The 25,331-nt window shown below is 38.0% G+C and overlaps 1 protein-coding gene across 2 annotated transcripts in view; it reads right to left on the bottom strand.

Annotated features, from left to right (window-relative positions):
• Positions 1-23,307, bottom strand: part of SLC41A2 (solute carrier family 41 member 2) — a 109,901-nt gene extending 86,594 nt beyond the window's left edge. Inside the window, exons 1-2 of one of the 2 annotated variants that reach the window (XM_039877903.1) lie at positions 23,042-23,307; positions 23-743 (exon numbers count right to left, since the gene is read on the bottom strand). In XM_039877903.1, coding sequence (XP_039733837.1) covers positions 23-577 — 555 coding nt within the window. In that variant the 5' untranslated portion in view covers positions 578-743; positions 23,042-23,307. Of the gene's footprint in view, positions 1-22; positions 744-13,090; positions 13,245-23,041 lie in introns of those variants that run through there. The other variant, XM_039877904.1, reaches the window with a different exon arrangement.
• Positions 23,308-25,331: the final 2,024 nt, after the last annotated feature.

Raw genomic sequence — 25,331 nt, 5'->3', positions numbered from 1 at the left:
GAAGTTAAAGACCAAAACCTACCTGGACTACATCCAAAACCATGCCAGCTGAAACTGTTCCAAAACCAGCTAGCAAAAACGGCACAAGTATTTGCAATGCCATGACACCGCTGGATTCCTTCGGTAATTTGTGGTTTGCCTCCACAGTGGCATCTTCATCACCATCACTAGATATATCTTCATCCTGTAACATGGCAGTGGTTTCTGAAGTCTCCCTTCCATCACAGTAATTGTAGTTGGCATAGTCGTCATACCTTTGGCTACAACCTGATGGGGCGTGCCCACTATTGCCATGGAAAGACGGCTCTGAGAAACTGTGATACTCCATGTGTTGCTCAGATCTAGTACTAAAAGTCTGTGCTGCAGCTGATAATCCATCTTGCCAGATGCCGTTTGCTTTTTTGTGCCTGTCTTCTTGGTTTTTCTGGTAAATTACTGGAACCATACTCAATAATAAGTTTAAAAACTTATCAGATTGAATTGTATTTAAGCTTAAAGTCCAGTCTACAAAACCTCCTCCGCTCCTAGGACCACCACTTGTTTTATTAGTAACAGATCTTCCTTTACTATTAGTCATATTGTCATCGCAGAAGACCCTGGACTCCTTAGATCTCAAGCTTCATGAACTGGAGCACGTGAATCAGAACCACACGAACGCTGGTTAAAAGATGCTGACTTCATTTTGCAGGAAATAATGTGTCCACTAATAAAAGATATTTAGAAGTTCCACACTGGGGTTGGAACTGAAAAAGAAAAAATAAAACAATCTTTAAAAATCAGATTAACTATCTCAATACTTAAGATTTTCATAGTTAAAGTTATAAAACACTTATGTTCTTAAACCAGCCCTAAGCTACCAACACCACATTTTGTGAGCTTAACAAATAACTGCTTTGTGCTATACAACTGCTTTGTACACAGAAATATACAGAGCTATTTTTTGTGCTCGATCTTGGTTAAAAGATTTTATCTTTGCATACTTTATGTAATTAATACCTACGTAAAGTCTTGAACTGTCCCTGAAGTTCTACATTAGACAAATTTATTAAAATGATGGCTTCTATTACTATAGAAAGGTCTCAAAATAAAATTGCTACAACCTTTTACATATGTCACTACATAATAAAAGGGATATGACATTATGTTTTAAGCATATTAAATAATAAACCATGTTACCTTATTTACATCTTAACATACATTTTGTTATTAAATTATGAAGAGACAACGATAATATCTGCCATAAAAACATTTGGTAAACATCCTGAATACTGTACAGTGCATTTATTTATAATATGAAATTAGGCTGGAGTCATATTTGTAGTTCCAACACATAAAAATTTCATTATAATTGATTTACGACTATAATCCCTCCATTATCTAGGAAATAACAAAAATGAAAAGCGATTACAAATACTCAGTTAATCCTCTATTTTGCAAGCCAACCAAAAGAAAGCTTGTAATGCACTTTTCACTTAATATCCTTCTCAAAGTCAGTTCTGACCCACAATTCCAGAGTAAGCCCCTGATTGGCTGGTCAACTTTGAACTAAGAGACAGAGATACATTCATATTATAGCTAGTTTGAGAGTGATGGGCACTGAAGCTGCAAGGTAATACCCCACCTGCCCAGGTAGAGAGCCTATTTGTACAGACGCTTTCAAAGCTGTCGCAATGGATTTAAAGGCTTCAGGTGCTTCTCAGGAAGACTAAAGCCTGTCTCATACTTCCAAGAGTATCCAAAATCAAGAAATTGGCATTGTTTTGATAAGAGATAGATGGTCGCACTGCCTAAATGGACTGCCAACCCACCGAGCTAGGCTAAGAATCGTTGCTGCCATTACTGCTGCTTTTAATGAAAACTATATTCTTCATTATTTGTTTTCAAAGCCTCAGAATACCTCTCTCCTTGGATAAAAAGATCAATACTAAGGAGTGGCAAAGAGAAAAAGGGAAGAATCTATGTAGGGGACAAGTGGGTGGTAGGGCGTGGTTCATCGACATCATCATTCACTCTCTTTCTCTTGTGATGGTGGAGGGGTCCGGGAATTCTTACTGGGGAACATTCTTAAAATTAGATTCTAGGACCCCAGACCTATTGACTCAGAATAACCATGTTTGAGGCCTATAACTTTTTATTTTTTTGAACATTTATAAAAGTTTATTTGAGCCAAACTCGAAGCCTATAAATCTTTTTTAAAGTTCCTCAAGTGATGCCAGTGCAGACTTCCTATGGACTTGAACTGAGAATCCAATGAGTCGATTAAATACTAGTTGCCATTTTTTGCCACCTGCAGACTGATTAGTATAGAGAAAGCCAGTGTTTAAAGAAAATTGGATGAATGGAACCAATGTCCACAGTGAAGCAGAGAATAAACTAAGCAGTCCCAGAAAGAGAGAGAAGGCCTGAGAACCTTCCATGCAGTGAGAGGGTCAGCTACATGTCTGGAACAGATGAGATGCCCAGCAACCTGAAATGAGTCAGAATGAGTTTCTGTTCCTTTGACCCATTCGTTTCTTTTTACACAGTGAGCATTTCACTGCCTCAAAGACATCTCTAATCAAACAAAATACAAAATAAACCTCAAAGAGATTGAGCTTTCAGACAAGTAGATTCCACTGAAAGAAAAGTGATGAATATAGGCAGTTTCTTCTTCCTCTTGAAGTAGAATCATCAGGTTGATCAAAATGGAAATGCAGAGAAATGTAGATAAACCAGAAAAAAAGGATGACATTATCTGTATCACCATTCGGTTACCCTAAAGTTCAGAAACTTTACCAACTAACCTCGGGAAACTTGACTAACTAACTAAATAGAAAAATGGGAGAGGAGGAAAGGGGTGGGGAGGAATTTCCTGTCATGTCTCTTAGAATATTTGCAGGACATGGCTACACTGAGTTGGCCGGCGGCATCCAGATGCAGAGACACATCCAGCTCATACTTTTGCTCCTAGTATTCTTACTTCGACATAACGACCCAGAAGGTTAAATGGAGATATAGTCAACCAGGGCCACCATGCACAGAGCTCATGCAGAGCCTTACTGTAAATCTAAAAGCAGAGTGCCTCCCAGAAAAAGGAAGGCTGGTGAGTGGAACCGTGGACTAGATTTTGGCCCCACTCCATCCCCCCCAGCCAAGCGCCCTCATGCACTGCAAAATCTGCATGATCTTTCACAGCAGACTGTGCAGCTGGGTAAAATATTAAACCGGGCTTAGAGAACATAACACACAAGGGGTGGACACATATCTTTGTTACTGTATGCTCAGCATCTTACCCCAGTTTTTAGCTAATGGTATTCCCATCTCCTGTGTGAAACCATCCTTCCCCTATTCCATGAGGTTCTGGTCAGTCTATCAATTATTCCAGACCACATAATCACAGGTGGCTTGAGAAGGACCTGAGTCCTTCCTTGAAATGTGATATATTTGTTGACTTACTTATTTCCTGACTAGATTACACAATTAACAAAGTAGGCACCATTCCTGATTCTAATGGGGAGAAAAAAAAAAAATCACATGAGCAAATAAATAAATGAGATAATTTGCGATAAAGGCTACGCAAGAAAGAGTTGATTTAACAAGGAATGAATGACTTACAAGGCTACTTTAGAGTGGAAGGCCTCTGGGGGAGTTTTGTCACTTCCCTTTGGAATAACGCAATTCTGAAGCGGTCACTATGTCTTCCTCCTTGAAAAGTTCCCTCTACCACACCACCACCAACACCACTTGGAGGAAAACCCATCGACATGAGAAGATCCACCGAAAGAGAGAATCAAAGTTAGGCCATAAGGAGAGGGTCCTCACGACATAATCAGAACCTCTATTTCATTTATTTAAAGCCCACTCCGCCCTGCTCTTCCCAGTCATAGGGGCCAGTAACTCCTTCACTGCTTATACTAGTCTGAGTGGTGTTTCTGTCCTAACAGCTATTTTTTAATAATAGAATTCGGTAGCAGAAATTATCTTGCTGCAGGTGCATACCATGGACCACAGGTCATCACCTTGCACAGAGGAAAAAGTGTTTGTTTTTATTTTATCCTTCATTTCATTTAGTTATTGAACAATCATCAGTTATTCTAATGCTTGCTTACTGATGAGGTCTATCACCTCCATTAAAGACCTCTTAAACTTTCTTCCTTTCAAGAAATCGCTCAGAAATTATTCTTGTTAAATGGGTTGTATTCCGTGGTTGATTTAAAATGAGTAATGTATACATTCAGAAATAAAAATAAGTAAAAATTTATTTCATGTTATACTAAATTGTTACTCATCCATGAATGGGTAAAAACAAGTTAAAAAATTAAAAATACCTTAATAAAACTAGTCAAAGTTTCTCTTGGCTTTGAGGTACTTAAACTGAAGAATGTTAGTGGAGATACTTATAGGTCACTCTTTAGCTACTTACTAGGTTGTAGTAATCCAGTACCAACATAGCCAAAAAAGAAAAAGTGTCTTTAAAACTTCAGAATAAAGGCTCAGGTTTAAATTCTGAATTCTCTCTGTAAATTATAAAGTAATCCTTAGGGGGAAAAAACTAATCTATTTCTTTATTCATTAATGGCTAATGTTTACACAGATAAAAATTTAAAAATAAAAGAACATCTGCAGCAGATATAAGTAGAGTGGTTAAAGTTGTGGCTTGGGGCTTTTTTTTTTTTTTTCTTGGATTGCTACATTAAAAAAAAGTTACTTATCTACATGCTCATGCAATGTCAATAAAAATATCAGGGATGATTCAAAAATCTTAGTTTGAATTGGCTGTATCTAATGTTGTTATTTCACAGTTTTGTTCCAAAGACTCCTTAGGTGCTATGTGCAGCCAAACACAGGGGCAACTCTATCTTAGTGCCTTAGGGATACTGGTAACTCAAAGCATGGCCTGTGGTCCAGCTGCACTGGCATCGCTCAGGAGCTTGTTAAAAATGCAGGCTCTTGGCTCCTACCCTACCCCAACTTACTGAACCAAACCCCGCCCCTCTTTTAATAGCATCGCCAAGTGATTTGTGTACACATTAAAGTTCGAGAAGCACCTCCCTGTACATTCAAAATGGAAATCTGATTTACACCCATCAGACTAAAAATTAGGTATGGTCAGACTTTCAAATGTGAACAAGGATGTAAGCACTGGTAACACATACACTGTGAGTGCAAAGGTGAACTGTTAACAACTGCTCTGGAAAACAATTTGGTCTTATCTACGAAAACCAAAGAGGTGTATGCCCCACAGTCCAGCAAGCCCACCTCTGAGTACATATCCTGGAGAAATGTGTGGTGTACACCAGAAGACACAAAAAAGAATGTCCTTAGCAACATTTTCACACTAGCAGAGAAAATGGAATTCACTCAATAGAAAAGATAAATTGTGGCATATTCATACAACAGAATACATGAAGAAGGGTATGATAAAACACATTTCAAGAGAATGGTTTTATTTGGGTAAGTGGTATAAAGCCCATACAGTGGGCTTCAAAAGTACTGGTTATTTATTTTTTTAGCTTGGTAGTAGACATCTAAGTGTTTATTCTTGTTCTTTAAACTATTCATAGACATCACATCCATGCTTTGTATAAGTGACAGTATGACAGATTTTATTATTACTCCCAATTATTGCTCCCCTCCTATAAAAGGATTATCTCCACCTGCTGCCACATTACTTGCAGGGTCTATGGCGGGATTATAATTCCTCATCTCCACTGACATCAGGTTTGGCCAATGGAATGAGAGCAGCAACGGCGCCTACATGCAAAAACAGTTCAGAGGTGTCACAAGAATGGCATGTCCTAGGTAGGTGCTACTTCTTTAGACTGGGTCCCTGGACAATTACATGCAGAGTCACAGCTACTGCAGCCGATTCACGGCAACCCACAGACAGCGCGTACCATGAGAGAGAGAGAAAGCTGTTGCTGAAAGCCACTGAGAGTCTGGAATTGTTCATTACCGCAGCATGATCTAAGAAAGCTAAGCAAAAAAAGTATATATTTTAAAAAAGGAGTCTGACCCACATTCCTATTTATTTTAGTTTAGGCGAGTCTCTCTGATATACTGAGCACTTAAGGGTTTCATCTTCGGTTCAAGAGTTTTAAAACAGTGGTTTCCAAACATTCGGATCTCATGAAACCAAATTTCCCCCATAATTTTATCAAGGTAAAAATGATATTTCCCACTCATGCCTGTTAGAATGGCCATCGTCAAACAGAAATAACAAATGCTAATGAGGATGTGAAGAAAAAGAGACCCTTGTGCACGGTTGGTTGGGATTGTGCAGCCACTATGGAAAACAGCATGGAAGATCGTCAAAAAATTAAAAATAGGACACCATTCGATTCAGCAATCCTATTTCTAGGTATATATCCAAAATAGATCATCTGCATTCCTCGCGTTCCCAGAAGCATTATTTACAATAATCGAGACAAGAAAATGACCTAAGTGTCTACCAAAAGATGAATGGATACAGAAGTTGTGGTAGATACATACACAATGAAATATTATTCAGCCATTAATAAAAACTTAGAAAACCCGGGCATTTGCAACAACACGGATGGACCTTGAAGACAGTATGCTAAATGAAATAAGTCAGACCAAGACAAATAATGAATGGCTTCACTTACATGTAGAACCTTAAAAAAAAAAAAAAGAACTCATAGAAAAAGAGATTAGATTTTGGTTACCAGAGGTGGGCAGAACTGGAGGAAGGGGGTCAAAAGGTACAAACTTCCATTTATAAAATACAGAAGAACGAGGGATGTGATGTACAATGTGATAAATTAGTTACCATTGTATGATATATGAAAGTTGTTAAGAGAGTAAATCCTAAGAGTTCTCAATTCAAGAAGAAATTTTTTTTCTGTTTCTTTTTATTGTATCTATATCAAATGATGAATGTTAACTAAACTTATCGTGGTATTCATTTCACAATATATGTAAGTCGAACCATCATGCTGTATATCTGAAACTCATAGTGACATATGCAAATTATAGCTCAATAAAACGATAAAAATTACAAGTACATATGTAGAATCTAAAAATATTTTTAAAATCTTTAAAAATTAAGTTTACATTTTAACACCAAAAACGTAGAAAGGACAAAAATTTCAAAATTAAAAGACACCTTTTCCACTGAACACATTTAGATTTATGAAAAACTCAACCCACGCTCCCTATAAAAACTTTGTCATGGGCAGCACTGGTCTACAGTTGTGTCAGGGAACAACCGACTTCAAGGAAAATAAACTAATACTACAGTCCTTATGAATTCAATTTAGTTACGAAAACAAAAAACATTACCGCTAAAATTCTTTATTTTTAAAGTTAAGAAAAAGAAGTATATGGTATGTGTGTTGATTAATACTAAACCAGTATCTCGGAGAAAATCTGCCCATTGTAATAGAGTAGGCATTCTGTTCCACTGCAAAGGTTAAATAACAACACGAAAAATCTAGCAGCAATGTGAGTTAGCAGGCCTAAGTCATGTCAGATTACTAAGAAAGGCATTATATGGGAGTTTAATACTTTGTTATCTTCCTATAACAATAAAAAGGTTTTGATATAATCTATTATCAGTAATTACCATATTTAGTAAAAAAAAAAAAAACAACTCAAAACCTGTTGATCAGGTGGGTGTTTTACGTTTGTATAAACAAAACCACTGTACTATCACACACATACATACACACAAAAAATAACCTAGAATCCAAGTCATATAATGGTTATTATATATTCTTGCTTTTGCCATTCTGCAAATGTACATTCTGCTCTTTTCATTTCCTCTTTGAATATATGTCTTCTATGTTTTTGTTTGTTATTAAAATGTAGATAGTTACCAAACAAGATGTATTATGTAGTCACTTAGATTAGCTTTCGGTAAAATCATGCCAAAAAAAACTATATCTTAGTTGATTTTGTACAAATTACTTCCTTATTTTTTTAAAAAAAGGTACATTCTTTTGAATCATACCCAGTAAGTACTTGCTTAACTGTATAATAGCTTCATAAAAAAGGATCATGTCTATATAATTTGCTTTTGCAGCCCCAAACAGCAGGGTGACTTTATAACTGCTCAATTTTCTTTAACTGTTTTCATTTAGAGATCCCAACCTGTGTAAACTTAAATCTTCACTAATTTCTATCAATGATTAACTCCTTCTATGCAAGCAAAAATTATTTTTTAAAGCTTTTTAGATATCAATTTTATCATATGAACTCCTCAGGTTCTCCTTTTCTTATCCAAAATTCCTTTTTCCTGAAGAATTTACCATCGAATCACTCCTCAGCTCATACCCCAAACAGCTCTTAAACAATCATTCTTTGGTTTTCTCATGCTCACTCTGGCATCAGTTTCTGCCATCCTGCCATGACCTCACTGCCAAATCCTTCACCCTTGAGAAGTTATCAGAACCCATGAGGACACCCTAGTCTCATCTATGGGGATCCTGGCCCTTGATGACTGGATTATGTTAAATAAAGAACCCTCTTCTCAAGGTGAACTAGCCCTACAGTTATTACTAAAATCACTTCTCCTTTTTAGCCCTTTTCTTTCAACATTCTCATGCACTGAACTCCCCATATTGCTTATTTTTGGTTACTAATTATTTCACACTGACTCAATGCCTTCTACTAGATTACCTGAGGCAGCTACATCATTCTCTCTTATTCTTCCCTCAGCTTCTTTCATTCAATCAAATTTCCTCTATTCAGCTTTTCTACTTCTACACCTTCTACCAAATATTTCTAACACCCAAGAAATTTCACTTCATTCCAAAGGTCACAGTAAAAGTACGCTATCTCAAGAAATCTACCCAAAATAATATCAGATTTAAGGGAACAGAGAGGAAAGAAACAGTCAAAATTAAATGTCCAAAACACAGGTAACAATTTTCATGTCACTTACAGTTTTAAAAAAAAGAATTTTTTAATAAAGAAAAGTATCCACTTGGTCTCCCACCAATTCCCACATGGCAGAGATGTCTTGTGCTTCCTGTGACATTTAATACATCACTTAATTCTCTAAAAAGTTAAAAATCAATATGGTCATATAAATCTCCCCCCTCAAAAAAGAAACAAACAAAAATAATAAAAAATAAAAATAAATCTCCTGAATTCTAAATGTACTATTGCTGCTAGGCAGAAGAATAATTCATGGTATCCAGTTAAGAATGTTTGACTAATACATCAAAGAACAAGTGTTGGTGAAGATGTGGAGAAGAGGGGACCCTCATCCACTGCTGGTGGGATTGCAAATTGGTACAGCCACCATGGAAAACAGTCTGAAGGTTCCTCAAAAAGTTAAAAATGGATATACTTTTTGACCCAGCAATTGCACTTCTGGGTATTTACCCAAAGAAAACCAAAACAATAATTTGTAAAGGTCTACGCATCACTATGTTCATGGCAGCACTATTTAGAATAGCCAAGATATGGAAGCAACCTAAATTCCCATCAACAGATGACTGGATAAAGAAGTTATGGTTCATATATACAATGGAATATAAACTCAACTATAAAATGAAATCCTACCATTCGCAACATGGATGGACCTAGAGGGTATTATGCTGAGTGAAATAAGTCAGACAGAGAAAGAGAAATACCACATGATTTCACTTATATGCAGAATCTAAGGAACAAAAAAAACAAACTAATTGAAAACAGACTCACAAATACAGAGGACAATCTGGTGACGGCCAGAGGGGAGGGGGGTTGGGGGCTGGGAGAACGAGGTGAAGGGTTAAAGAAGTACAAATTAGTAGTTGATAGCTGGTCACAGGGAAGGGAAGCATGGCATAGGGAGTGTAGTCAGCAGTAAGGTAACGGCTATGGGTAGAGCCAGAGGGCAGATAGAGTAATCGGGGGGATCGTTTCATAAACTATACTAATGTCTAACCAAGGTAGTGTATACTTGAAACTAATAATAAAATAAAATTTAAAAAATGTGCAATGCTTGCATACTCACTTCTAAAAGATCATTAGATATAACAAGACTTTAATTGACATATGACAATGTTTTCACACTTTGTGGACATAGATGCGTAGTGTATTGTATCAGCAGAGAACTAAACTTGGAGCATAACTAGGTGACCTTGGGCAAGCCACTTAATCTCAGTATCATCTAATTTGTAAAATGAGAGCAGCGATAGACTATTTCTGTACTCCTTACCTTGGGCGAGGGTGTTAAAAAATGAGAATATAATTTTTGTGGACACTTCTGAAGATGTAAACTGACAATGTAAAGCAATTCTCAACAAGGAGTGATTCCGCCCCACCCCACCCACCAGGGGATATTTGGCAATGATGTGTGGAGACATTTCTGGTTGTCACAACTGGGAGGATGTTACTGGTAAAGGCCAGGGATGCTGGTTAAAAATCTACAATGCATGAGATAGTCCCCAGCCCCTCAACAAAGAATCATGAGGCCCAAAATGTCACTAATGCTAACGTTGAAAAAGCCTGATGTGATGTGTACTGTAATATTTCTTAACATTCAGTTCTGTTGATATTCGTTCTTACATCTCTACTGAAGACAATAAAGGATGACAATTAATACTTAACTTTCACAAACTATATATATAGAGAGAGAGAGAAAGAGAGAGAGAGAGAGAGAGAATGTATGATTAGGGGAAAAAAAGTATATGGACCTCTTCTTTTATTTCCTGTCGTTATCCAAGGAAAAGGAACTACTATCCCATGGTAATGATCTACAGAATGTTCTAAATTCTAAAGAATGAAGGTTAAGACCAGCCAATAACTATCCCACAAACTTCTTAAGGTGTTAAGTCTCAAATTGGAACAGCTGAGTTGTAGTAATTTACACACCTTATCCTATACTGTTTGTCATTGTTCAGCTCATTCGAAAGTACTTGGAAACTGAAATATAAGAAATGCTGCCTCACAAATATTGTCCTCCCAGATTAAAAGGCTTGCCACCTCTAAAGCAGAATGAAAGTATCTTTCTTCATACCATCCCCCTTTTTTGGCTGAAATACATAGAATAGCTTTTTTAAATCTTCATTTCTTTGGCTTAAACTGGAAACTGTCTACCAAAAATGAATTCAAGCACTGGTTTCATTTAGGTAACAGGTAGTGATGTCGAATATTCCTGACGAGCTAGGAAAAGTGGAAGAAAAGTGAAAGGGCAATTAAGTGCTATTTCAGTCACACTGGATTGCTGTACAAGTGACGGTCTTCATATTGTCTCACAAACACAAAAGCTTGAGAAGTCATGGACATGATCACGCTACTCATATCCAAAAGCTAGCTGATTCCATAAAAAAATCACTCATTTCTAAGAATGCCCACTGACGAAAAAGACCAATGTCATCAAAGCTAGCAATCCTAAAGTGTCTATATGCCTAAAAGATGGCCAAACATTTGTAAAGAATGAGTTAAAGAAATAATCAGTGGATATAATAAACCTTCTGTAAAATAAATCCTCAATGCATCTCAAATAATGTTTCAAAGGAAACCAGACCCAGAGCAACTGATTTTGTTTTCAGAATCACAAACTTCAACTCCACTAAAAAAATATTGTTTTTAAAGAATGTTTTATTTGGAAGAAAGATACATCAAAAACAAGCCAATGAATCAACTAAAACACAATCTACAGTTAAGCCATTTCTACTTATTGAGAAAATGTTGACAGAATAAATATGGTGTGTGTCCAAGAACTAAGTGTATTACATAAACAAAGTACAATTTATTCTATCAAGTGCCATCAGTTAAATTAGATGTAGCTCCTATCAAACCAACCAACTGAAAAGTGTGGGGGAAAAAAATCAATCATTTAACTAGGTATTCTGATTAAATTGATAGCAATACATAAATAGTTTTTATAATACAGGAAGCAAAAACTACTAGAAATATCAGTTACTGCTACTATTGGAAAACAACTCAATGAATGGCTGAATAGCAAACAAGGTGACTCAGAGAAATCTGTTTTGAAGTTGATAAACTGCTTTTAAACAATAACAAAAAAAGAAAGTCTTCCCCACTTTATCTTAAACATTGCTTACATGTACCTAATTTAAAAAGAACTATCAACTTTCTTCTGTAATTGATATGCAATTGACATTCATTACTACTGAGAACACATCTCCTCATGAATCATCCCTAGATAAAGTCACATGATACTTTATTTAAAAATTATAGCTACAGAAAGGCTTGCTACTGAAAACTGATATTTTTATTTTCTTTTAAAAAGACTGAGCTGCCTTTTTTAAACTTTCCCAGTGAGGAAATTTACAGCTACATCTGAAACTCAAATCTATGCTCAATTTATTCATCTTGACATTATACTCCTATTTTTATTTTCTTTGGTACTGGTTTTATAATTCTTTTTTTTAACCAGTATTCCTTGTAGGTGTTGTTTTTATAAACTGACTTAACACTTTTGTGTAAACGATATGTACATAGAATAAAACACAAATATTATACTTCCTTAGCAGTTTTCTCTGGCACTTATAAATCTGAAATACCTAATTTAGAAACTAGGTAAGCAGAGTTCACCAGCATTTCAAATGAGTAGAATTATTACTCAGAACTTATATAAAAGTATACTTTCATACTTTTATACTGTCAGAAAGAATTCAATTTTTAAAATACAAACCCATTTCTGGGACCTACTCAAAATATATACTTGACTCTTTGTATAATTAAACTGAAACCTGAACTCTGAACATAACCAATCTCATCTGATCTCGGAAGCTAGGCAGGGTCAGGCCTAGTTAGTACTAGGATGGGAGACCATCTAGGAAGTCCAGGTGCTGTAGGCATTAAAAACAAACAAACAAACAAACAAACAAACTGAAACCTGAAAATAAAAGCTTCCAGAATTTTAAGGTACAGAAAGGATACCAATGTGTCGAAGTTCAAAAGAAAAACAAAACTTTCTTTTTAAGAAAAGTGAGAGAAACAAATGATTTGCCACAGGTAAGGTTATCATTTTTCTTCTACATTTTAAGACAGAGAGTCCCATAATTTTCAGCTATTCCATTTCAAATATTTACTCAGAGCACTTCAATTCATCCAGGGCCCTGTTCTTTCCCCCATCCTGGTGAGAAGCAGCACACCACCACGATGAGCAGGCCACACTAAATGACGTTACCTTCCATAAGGCAATGAAATAGGACAGCTCCTCCACTGCCATCCGCTTCAGATGGGTGACCTAGCACCTTCCCTCACTGGGACATCTTCACCCAGGGAGATGAAGCCAAATCTTCTACCTTCCCCAAATTGTATTTTCCCTCGAGAGTGCTTCCTGGTACACAGGGCTGCAAAGTCTGTTCCAGTGCACAAAGTCACTACATGAGACTGTAAGCAGATTAGATAAACTACAGGTACACGGTGTTATATTACTCAATTACGTTGGCATCAAACTGAAACCACGACCTAGCTCACTATTATCTTTACTCACTGCAATCAAGTCTCTCCTCTACCCTTTGGTTAGGCTGTGCACTTTTTCATTCAAATGCCAGTTTAAAAAAAAAAAAAAAGGAGCCATTTTCTGAAGGGCTCTAAGTTCAACTTGAAGTTCAAGCTAAAACTACTGGCAAAGCCACCCCCAACCCAACTTAGGTGCCATTTAATGGTCTTTGGCCATAAAAATGTCCCTGTCATCTTGTTTCCCACCTCATTTGAAATTGTTTCTAACGTCCACTGGTATGGAGTTCTCTTTTGATATTTTCTTTTTCACAGAAGCCAGTAGGTGTCCAATGTAAAAAAAAAAAAAAAAAGCAGAGGATAAACAAAAACTGTTTATTCTGGAAACCCACCATCCACAGATAATCACTGATCACATATTGATGTATATGATGACATTACTATATATTTTCTATACATATATATTTAAAACAAGAATAGGCTCATATTGTATATACTGGTGTACATCTTCCTTTTTGCATTTCATCAAATATTTAAAAATTCCTCATCAGTATTATTTTACGAAGTTATTTGAAACAGCTAATTACAGTTTCTTCTTTCTAAAACTCTCAGGGGCTCTAAGATTTCTTCTTTCTTCCCCACTTCTCCCTCTCCACACATTCCCCAGTAAGTACAACACAATTAAAAAGCAACAGCCTTCATTCGATCAGCACATCCTAACCACTTTCAAACAACTACCACGCCGGTGTATTGGTTTTTCGTAGTCATGATTTCATTTGTATCATATGGATTTGTTAGATGATTGTGAATCAATAACTACCTCTGCCCCATCAAGCTCCAAGTCAAGGCCAGATTACCACCTCTCGTCTATGGTGTCACCCCTATAATCCACCACATAATTCAAAATGATAACGCCAAACAACGTAAGAGTCACAAAATGGTATGATTTTTCCCAGAAAGAGGATATCACTGTTTCTTTAAAAATTACAAAATAATAAATGATTTACATTTTTTTACTCTCTCTTGCTACCCCCTCGCTAATGCTCAAACGCATGCTTAGACTATTAAATGCTGCCCCCAGAGACTTGTGAGGACTAGGTTTTTGTTTTTGTTTTTGTTCTAAGGAGTAATGAGTCTAAATTCAGATTATAAAATCTATGCGCAATCAAACATCCCTTACCTGAGTGAGTATACAGATTTCAGTGAAGTATATTTTGAAAAGGAGAATATTAACTGCCTGTTCAGTTGTATTATTCATGTGGAATCACTGGTAAATGCTTTATGCTACGTTTGAAATTGTGCGAAGCTTTACCAAGATATTTGTTATGCTTTCAGTAAATGAATAAATCAATAACATGACTTGCATGATTTTATGGGGGATCTTCAAGTGACTTACTCAGCATATTCACACTTCAATTAAGAGAGATGATTTGCTTCCAAAAAATTAAATGTCAAGAAGTGTCAAGACACTAATGATATTGATAGCAGTTAAGAGCTTGGGATCCCAAGCAAACTGCTTTGGCTTAAATTCTGACTTTCACGAGCTGTGGGACCTATGCCTCTGTACCTCAGTTTCCTCATGGAAAAAGTATCTCCTTCACTGGGTTATTGTAAGGATTAAATGACTTAATACATATAAGGTGCTTAGAACAGTGTATTGAGCCTTCAATAAATGTTAGCTAATTATTATCATTATTATACATTTTTGTAAATGGCTCAAAACCTAACTTTCCACCTCTTCCTCCCCTTATTAAGAAATAGACTTTTACCAAGCAATCACAAACATGTTATATATTGCTGTGTCAAACCCCTGGCTTATAATTTTCAGATCAACTATTTTGTTCCAACTTTCTCTAAAAGATGAACTGAAGTTTAGTATTTACATTTTATACAATTTACCCAGCCTACTTATAAAGTATTTTATGTACACACATGAAATGGTATCAATTTATACTGAACAATACAGGTTTTCAGGAAACCACAATGTTTTAAAAAGAAAATGAAAGCTGGAGTAGGAAGTAGCTCTGATACTGTTGTTAAATTGAAATATTATATCTGATATATCTTTTAATTTTAAAAAGATATCTAAATAACATTTTTGCCATCAGCAAATAAAACAGACTACCTTAATCCATACCATAAATTTCTGTTGGACTATAGAACAAGAAGCATTAGAAAGATGGACTCCATGAGTTTGTCTGGGGTTATTCTGAAACTTTACAATCTAGAAATGCTAGAGTTTTTTTTTTCCTTCTTAAAGGAAATTAGAATGTTATGATAAAATGTCTTCACTGTTTGCTATCTAAAAGATAGAGGAAAGTGGCAGATATAATGAAGAAAATAACAGGCCAGGCTTTGGACCTGAGGCTACCTACTAATTTTGCTTTCTTGATCATAGATATAACAGTCTGCTTGAAGTCCCAAGGGAATACACTGGTTAATGATGAAAAAGATTGATTTCCCCACTATATGTTCCTTTGGTCCTATTACTTTCCTATATTGTTTATACTTACCTCACCAGAAATACGAATAGCTATCAAATAGCTACTCCCAGACCAAAATAAAATACTTTTTCAAAGAATTCAGAGTCTAATCCATAAATCCTTCAAAATATATAAAAACTTAAACCCAAAGGAGAATAATCACCCATTCCATAAAACATGAACACCACTTAAAAAGAATAGACTTCATTTCTATGTATTTATCTCATATAATCTTTTTTTTACAACTCTACCATATAGACCTGTTCATATACTACGGTTTAGGAAAACAGGCTCAGAGAGATTAAACAAATGCCCAAGTTATAAAGTTAGTAAGATAAAGACACAGGACTTGAATTCACTTCTTCCCAACTAACCAGCTAATGATAAGGGAGATGCTACAGGCATTCTGCGTGTTGTGATCCTGTACACCAGTCTAAGTGGACACGGGGGACAAGGATTACAGAACCAGGGTCCTTCCAGTGCTCCCTCCCAATTCCGCTCATGCCCAACACTGGAATCCAGCAAACTGGATTCAAGTTATTTTTTAACACAGCTGATTGCTCAAGAATGAAAACAGCTCCTTCCTGGGTCTCATCCCCGATTCACAGGTAAATTCTCTCTGTATTATCTTCTATTACTCGATCAATAAATGAACAAATAATTACCAAAGACACAGAAATGTAACCATATCATAAACTGCCCTTTTTTATAAGTGCCATATAAGACAGTGTAAAGGAAGAGACCACTTATATCTTTAGCATCTCCACTCCAAATGCTTACTATAGAATACATTATCGCCCTTATTTACGTGAAGGTCACCTTTATTAGCCTATAAGCTTTGATACAAAATTCTGCTTATTCTCCACTTAATATTATTCAAAGTGCAGGTGTTCACTACAGACGTTAAAAGAAGGAATGAACAAAATGATGAGGAACTGAAACTTAAAGAGCACGTAAGACTAGAGAGATGGAGAAAAAAAGGTCTGAGCTGATTCTTATGACCAAACTGCAACATGGTAAACTGGGGAAGATCTGGAATTCCTGACTAGGGGGCTTAGGACTTCATTTTCTAAATTAGGCCAGTTGCTTTTAAAAATTTATTTTTAATGCAGAGGAATTCCTTGTTGAAATTAAATCGTACGTGAAATCTCAATATATAAAGCAGGTAAAAGCAAAGCAATACTGGTTGAAGCACCCTGGTTTCCCCCGACTCAGTTCTCACCCTACCTAACTTGAGAAGACGCTGAAACCCCTTCTTGGAGCAGTTTAAAAACCCCTGGGTTAGAAAAAAGTCTGGAAGGACAGATACCAAAGTGCTCCGAGCATTGATCTCTGGGGAACTGGGTTGGCTTAGGTTGGCAGGGTGAAAAGAAGGACCTGCAATACCAACTTCACTTTTCAAATCCTGCACATTTTTATCTTATTTGAACTTTTGTTTATATTGAGCACTTTTTACTTTTTACTTTAAAAAATCATAAATAAGAAGCCATTGCTCTAAAAAAGCATTTTTAATGGTGCAATTTCTTCAAGTGGATTGCCACATTTTAATGAATCATTTCTCTATAGCAGGACATTTTCTTGACTAAATTACATTGCAATGAAAATGAAGATCTTTGTGCATAATACTTTCCCGTATCAAGAATTATTTCCTTAGGATAAATTTATACAAGTTAGTTTCAATTTAAGTTCTATGATGCACGGCTTAAAATAGGACTCTATAGAACATAAAAATATAAAATTCAGCAACTTTTAAAAGCCATCCCATATTCGCAAGTTTTGATTTTAGCATTCATGTTTAAGATATATGAAATCTAATTTACAAAACTAATTAGTAAAGTTTCCACATCTCAAAAGTATATTAAAAAGAAATTTGTTTCAGAACTTGAAATTGCTCTACCTTTCATGAATTTTTCATAACTTCTCTTGCCACTTATCAAAACCATACCCCGAAAGAATTTTTCCTTCACAGTTGGGTTTCACAATCTAATTCTGTGAAGTCACAGTACTGTGACAGTACAATCATTCTCTGGCAACAAACTGACATCAATAAATTCTTATTTGTAAGTTCTTTGGGGTATACGGATGTTCTATTTTTAATTCTTCTAAGATCAGAATCTGTTTTCTGTTTCCTCTCCATTAATCACATATGAATAATACATTTTAATCTAATTTATTCCCTTTGTCCCCAGCCATCTTTATAAAACTACCTTTTGCTTGGAGAATGCATCTCTGTTCAAACGAAATATAAACAAACTGCTGGATTGCTGCCTTCTATGACCAATCAGGTATTGCTCCATACTCCTTGGGAGAAACCTCCAAATCAGAAAGTTTGATGTTCTTTTCCTTATCTCTACTTCTGTTTTAATAGAACATAAGTACTTTTTGTTAAATTATCCTTATCTCTACTTCTGTTTTAATAGAACATAAGTACTTTTTGTTAAATAATTGAATGTGGCTCTATCACATGATTCCAACTGAGAAAAAAGAATTTCTAATAAAACCTTTTTCTTTTTTCAAAAGCAAGTATTACTAGAAACATCAATGTCATTTCTATTACTATGTAACACTTCTCATATTAAGGGTATTTACACTCCATCAATGAAGATTTGCTTAGTCCCTACTGGTTACCAGGCACTATGCTAAATGCCATAGATTCAACATGAACAAGACAAGAGGCAAGGGCTGCTATCACAGATCTTTCAGTCTTAACGCAAAGGCACTGAGGCAAACAAGTACTCTTTAGGAAGAGTCCAATACAAAAATAGTGTAATCATTCTTTAGAAAAAGAGACTGGAACCAATACCTGTAACATTGGGCCAAGGAATTTGAAGTTTATACTCTAAAGACTAGGCATTCAATGGGATCTTTAGAAAATATAAATCTCATCAGGCCCTGGTTAAAACTTTTCAATGCCTTCTCATCTCCTCTAAGATAAATCCAAAGTCTCTAGTAAGGTTAGCTAAATCCTGCACAATCTTCCCCATGTACCCAAGACCTTTGGCTGTGGTGACACTGTTTCCTCTGAGGAAGGAATTTTCTAACTTTATACGTCACAATCTAATAAGTATCTATGTGTGACACATTCTTATTTTTTATTCCATTTCTTTTATAAAACATAGGTCACAACCAATTAAACTGATTTCACAATCTACTGACTGGTGTCTAGGTGCCTGCAGCTTGAAAAATAATACGTGAGTTACTCCATACTCTCACACTCTTGGCCTTTCTCCATGTTCTTTTGCTTGAAAAAAACTGGTTCATCCTCACTCTCCCCTTTTACCTGGCTACATCGTATTCTACTTTACACGTCACTTTCCTGACCCTCTCAGATTAGTTTCCCCTCATCTGTGGTCCCAAAGTACTCCATGCTTTCTAACATTTACTATACTTGATTGCAATTATACTTGTGCTAGTCATATTTTGAGGCTGTAAATTCCATGAGAAAGGCCTCAGTCTTGTTCATAGGTGACTTCTGGGGCCTAGCCCAATGCCTATGACATATTGGGCAGTCAACAAATATTTGAGGAGTAAAACAAGGAAATGGACTTGAATCATCTATATATTTAACCGCAAAATGAAATGAGCACCCACTTAAAAACTGTTAAGCTATTTCCAAAGAAAATATGTTTTCAGTTCCAATTTTATAAATGGTCATGAGATTCCTAAGGCAGCCTACAAAACACCATTAACCACAACACACTTGACTGATGAAAAGATGGCTCCTTACTGCCCTCTCTGCAATGACAACGGAACTCAGGATTTGAAGGGATACTTTTCTTTCTCTCCAATCCATCATTAGTTCCTTCTACAGGAAAGTGATTTATCTAGTGGCTCAAATAAGGATAAAGGTCAATATTCCAGATAAGACCCACCCCTGAGCTTTCACTGGCTCCCTTGCATTTGCAGGTGAGAAACTTTTCCTAAGAGATAAACTCCCCGAGACAGGACTTTCACCTCCCGAGAAAGGACTTTCACCTCCCTGCGGGAGGAGAGATCTGCAGTTTTTCAGGTGCTGAGGTTTCCATCTGGGTAGGTAAATTAAGAAGGAATACAGTAAGCACGAGTTCGTGCTAAATTCTCCAATCCAGCTTCATCAGAAAGGACAATGAAGCTACATTTTAATATTTTAATCCTTATCTGGCTTCTTAAATCTGATCTCAATTTGACCAGAATCTGGAGAGCGAAGGGGTGTCATTAGCACACTGAAAAGCTTCACCGTAAACAGTAATCCCAGTCTGATTCTGGGTCTTCGGAGAAGAGTAGGCAGGCGAGAGCAAAGTGGTGAAAAATGGAAGAGAAATGGAATGAAGGAAAAGGTTTCTTCCACTTTTTCGATTTAAAATTTTTCTTGGGCAAAACGGCTAAATTAAATCTGTCTTTGTATCCTACAACCTTCCCTTCCAAATTGTTTCTCATTCGTGCTTTTACCTTCTAGACTCCTTATGCTATCCAAAGATCTCTATTTTCAACACCCACACTTTTAGAAACAGCAAGTTTTTCCCAAACCTCCAAAATGTTCCATGACCCCATACTATTTACCTTTCCTAGATTTCCTCAAGTTCAAAACTCTCATTTCCTCAGTGGAGATAATCAGGGGGAAAGAAATCTGATTAAATCCATCCACATTAAGACAGAATATAAGACGGACAGTCCTAGCCTTTGAACCCTACTAGAGATAGATTTGTTTATTTCAAAGCTATGAAATCTAACTACGGTAATTTCAGAGAATGATGAGGAGTGCCTAAAAGTCTACTATAAAGAAGTCAGGTCCACTATGAGCTGCAGTTTCCAGAGATCATGTCCCCAAAGTTGTTCCCTCTCTGTTTTGCCCACTACTTTCAGTCCTTCTCAATAAGTGACACTAAAAACTCCAGGGGGCAGAGAAGGCCACCTTGGGAAAGCATTGTAGCTCTAGGATATTTATACACCTATTGGGTAAGTCAGTAACAATCACTATTAGGTTGGATAGGTTGTATTTTCAATATGTTTGATAATCATTGTATTAGCTAAAACAAAAACATGCACTCAGGTTCTATATTGAAATTATTAGCCTCATTCTACTAATTTATGTAGCCATTTTGCTCAAGTCAATGAAGTCAATGAAGCATAATATGATAGTTGCAAAGCAGACCAAACTGCTCTTCGCACAATTTTAATGACTTACTTATCCATTATTTCCACTTAGAAATCTTTAATTTTATTTTCTATAAGAAAAATATTAGAGTCATAAAAAAATGGGCTTGAATTCTTGGAAGGCAAGTGTCATGTCTTTTTCAGTGGTTCTTGCTATGACAGACCTGAAGCTAATGCTGGATTTGTGTGCACTCAGAAATTGATCACGGAAGCAGCACAGCGGCATTCATTCAGCTGTAAGTGGCTCTTAAAAGTGGCGCTTCGGCACCACTGAAAATATTTATTCGCCTCCCACATATAAATATACTGTAATAAATACTACACAAACAGGAAAATAAGATCTTCCACTCTGCCTGAGAAGTAAGCATAAGAAACTTGAATCGAGTAACTGGTGTTTGCTACTTTTCATTAGTTTAGCTGGCTACCAAAATAAATTATTTGTAATTAAAGTGATAACTGGGATGGTTTTTCAAACCAAGTACAGAATATATGAAAATGTCGACTGTGTGTTCTATTGATTGTAGTTGTGAACACACCTTTTGTGGCTTCTCAAAATATCAGAAAAGGGAAAGGGGCAGTAAGATGCCCAAGAATTGACAAGGTTCTGAAAGACCTAAGTGGTGCTTATTTAACTTTTTCCAGTAGAAGCATTATGTTGCTTAATATCAGATTGATTGTCTTTTTCAGTCAATGCTATCCCCTAAACCTAGATGTATTTTTGTCTATAAACGAACGTTGTAAGTCAACAATAAAGACAAATAACTCAATTAAAATACAGGCAAAAGATTTGAATAAACATTTCTCCAAAGAAGACATAGGAGAAGCCCATAAGCTCATGAAAAGATGCAAAGCAATACCACTTCACACCTTCTAGGATGGCTATGAAAAAAACTAGCCAAAAGACAATAACGAGTATTGCTGAGGATGCAGAGAAAATGGAACCCTCACAATGTCTGGTGGGAACGTAAAACGGTGCTGCTACTTTAGAAAAGTTTGGCAGCTCCTCAAAAGTTAAATATACATGTATAACCCAAGATAAATGAAAGCATATGTTCCCATAAAAACAGACACAAATGTTTTCAGTTTGCATTATTCACAATGGCCAAAAAGTGGAGACATTCTTAATGTCCACCAGCTGGTGAACAGAAAAGCAAAACGTGATGCTATGGTACACCAACACAGTGGAATATTATCCAACCGTAAAAAAGAATAAAGTGCTGATGCATGATATGACATGGACAAACCTTGAAAACATTATGCTGTGAAAGCAGCCAGTCCCCAAAAGCCACACATGATATGATTCCATTTCTATGAAATTTCCAGAATTAGGAAACCCACAGAGACAGAAAACAAATTAGTGGTTGCCAAGGGGTGGTAAAAGAGGAATTAGAAATAACTGCTAATGGAACAGGGTTTCATTTTTGGAGTGATGAAAATGTTCTGGATAGTGGTGACAACTGCAAAACTTTGTGAATATACTAAAAAACATACTTTAAAAGGATGAATTTGATAATATATGAAGAGTATCTTTTTTTTTACTTGCTACATATAATTACATATACATACAATATACATGTAAATGTAATATATCTAATACATACGTATATGTAATCTCTTTCTGTACATGAACATTTGGCGGTTTTTACTGAGATATATTTCACATATATAAAGAAAAGAATGAAAGGACACGGTGACTCAGAGCAACTGCCAAGCCCCGAAGCAGTGGATCTGGGGTGTGCCGGAGCCTGCCTTGCAGTCTCTCCATCCGTGCTCGCCTTCCACCCATCACTCAGCCACCACCCGCTATCTGGCTGGGCGTCCGGGCCGGGGGCGACCCGCCGCGGTTACTCTGCTCGGCTGCGGGCGCCCAGAGCCATCCTGCCCTCCCGCCCGAGGTGCGGCAGGCGCGGCGGGCCGGGCTCCGGCGTTGGCCGCGGGCCGGGAGGGCGCACGGCTGCTCCGGCGGGCCCCGCCGCACGGCGCTCCTCGCTCCCCGGGCGCCCCCCGCGCCCCAGCCGCAGGGTCCCGAGCCGGGGTCCCGCCCTACCTCCCTCCCGTACCTGGGATGCGCCCGAACCCGGCGCTGCGGCCAAAGCCAAGACGTCCCTCCATTACCACCTGCCTCGGAGAGCGGCGGCGGACGGAGTGAGGAGAGGGGACCCCGCCTCCATAGACCCAACAGAGGCACCTGGGGCGGGGGATGGATGGAGCATTCACCTAGTACCACCACGGCGGCGGCGGCGGCGGCGGCGGCGGCGGCGGCGGCTGCTCCCCGGGCCCACGGATCGCTCCTGCTCACGCGCCGCCTCCTGCGCTCGCTGCCCCGCGCTGACAGCCCGGGTGCCGGCGCCCGCGGCCCGCTCGCTCCCGGCCGGCCGCCCCGCCCCGCCCCCGCGCGGCCGCCCAGCGCAGGCGCACGCGCCGCCGCCGCCGCCGCCCGCGGGGAAAGCCAGCGCCTGGTGATGTGGCCGCGGGGGCGGCGACCTGGAGCGCGAGCACCGCCCCCTCCCGGACCCTGGGCCACACCCTGAGAGGCGCCGGCGGAGGATCGGGTCGCACAGAAGAAAGGAGGGGCGTCTCAAGAGAGAAGGGGATTGTGACCGCTTTTCGGCAGCCCACTCTATCCCCGCTGACTCACGCACATCCACATCACCACGAGTGCTCTTGGGTCCGAATCCCCAAATCTATGACTCATGATCTATGCTCTCAGACCAAGGGTTAGCTGGGTTCGTTTTTCCTTCTCGCAGACTGGGATTAAAACCAAGGCACGTGTAACTCTGTGCGTGCCTGTCCGCAGGGCAGCGCAGAGGTTCCGAGAGCAAGGGATGGACCACTACGGGGATGAGATTTAGGGCAGCTCCTTAGCCCCCTCCCAGTGAGAGAGAGGTGGATACGCAGAGTGCATGGGCGCTGTGGAAGTGGCTGGGATGCCTGATTTTTCAAGTTTTCCTACACCTGTTTTTAAATCTAGGTAAAAGCGAGTCAAAGTTTGCAGTGTAAAACCAAAGACTCACTTGTTTTATTTAACGACTATTTATTGAGTACCCTTTGTATGTGATTCAGCTATGCCTGGGGAGGTATTCCAGTGAACAAAAGTGTCAGTCCTCAGGCACTTAGTCTAAGAGAGAGACTGTAATTTTAAAGATTACACAGCTAATGACACTCTTTTCCTCAAATCGAAGCTTCCACCAGCTCTGTCACACTAGCGATTTCGTAGCAGTTTTTCAGGTGCTAAAGGACACCACAGCATACATTTATCCAGATTTTTTTCTTTGCAATCAAACTGAGTTGACCTTCACCTCAGTGAAAGGTTCTGTATCAGTCTTGGACATCTGCAGTCATGCTTTTTATAATGAACCATGCAGGTGTTCTTCACCCGTAAACACCATGAGGAATGAAAGTATAATTTCAAGGAATATGAAAAAAATCTTTTGACTGTATTTACACTTGTTTCTGTCGTTTCTGTTTCTAATTACGAATCACTCAAAAGTAATTAGCTGCTCTTGAGAGTTTGCCGGGAGCAAAGTTCCAATCAGGTAAGTGTCCCTCCACTGAGTTGTGTAGTCTTTCAGGATTTCTGCACTGTATACATGTCTCTGTCTATGGGAGGCCACCCTTTCCGGGTTTTGAAAATTCTACCACCATTTGTTCAGAGGGATCTGATGGTTTCAACTTCCCTAAAATTCATTAGTTGGCATGTGATGGGCAACCTTCTGTTTATGTAGTGCTCTTCATTCTGTATGCTACAACATAGTGTGTTTTGTTTGTTCGTTTTTTGTTTGTTTTTAAGATATTTTAAGCTTCAAGTTGGAGTCCACATTTAAATTACATTTTAACCCTGAAAATAGCTCAAGGAGGAAGCAGATGAAGAGATAACCCATTCTGAAAAATTAGGTAATGTGTGGGGGCAAGAACCGTGTTGCTGCTCCGTCTTCTGCCAGACCGCTGGCAACTTAAAATGTGAAGGAAGTGGCTTAGAATTGAGGATATGTATTAATCACTGTTGTGATGATTGCTAGAAAAAAAGCCTGGGAGTTATGAGGTTAGGTAACAAAGGGACCTGTCTGCTCTACAGGGTAAGAAAGATCTCTTTGAGGAAGTGACATTTAAGCCGAGCCTTGAAAAATGAGGAGCAGGCCAGGTCACAAAGGGAAGGGAGTGGGGGTGGGGAGAGTGTGCTAGGAGTTGTAGAAACGGTAGGTTTGAAGGCCATTTGGCACGAAGGGGTTCCACCTGTTAAGACCTTTTGAAAACAGTGTCTAGGGTGAGACGGCTAGTTCTGCAGAAGAAGTGAACAAGACTTTGGACTTAATCCTAAAGACAAAAGGAAACCACTAAAGAGTTGGAGAG

This window comes from Pteropus medius, unplaced genomic scaffold (assembly GCF_902729225.1).
Source record: "Pteropus medius unplaced genomic scaffold, Ma_sr-lr_union100, whole genome shotgun sequence".
Lineage (NCBI taxonomy): Eukaryota > Metazoa > Chordata > Mammalia > Chiroptera > Pteropodidae > Pteropus > Pteropus medius.
This window is presented reverse-complemented; position numbering and strand designations above follow the sequence as displayed.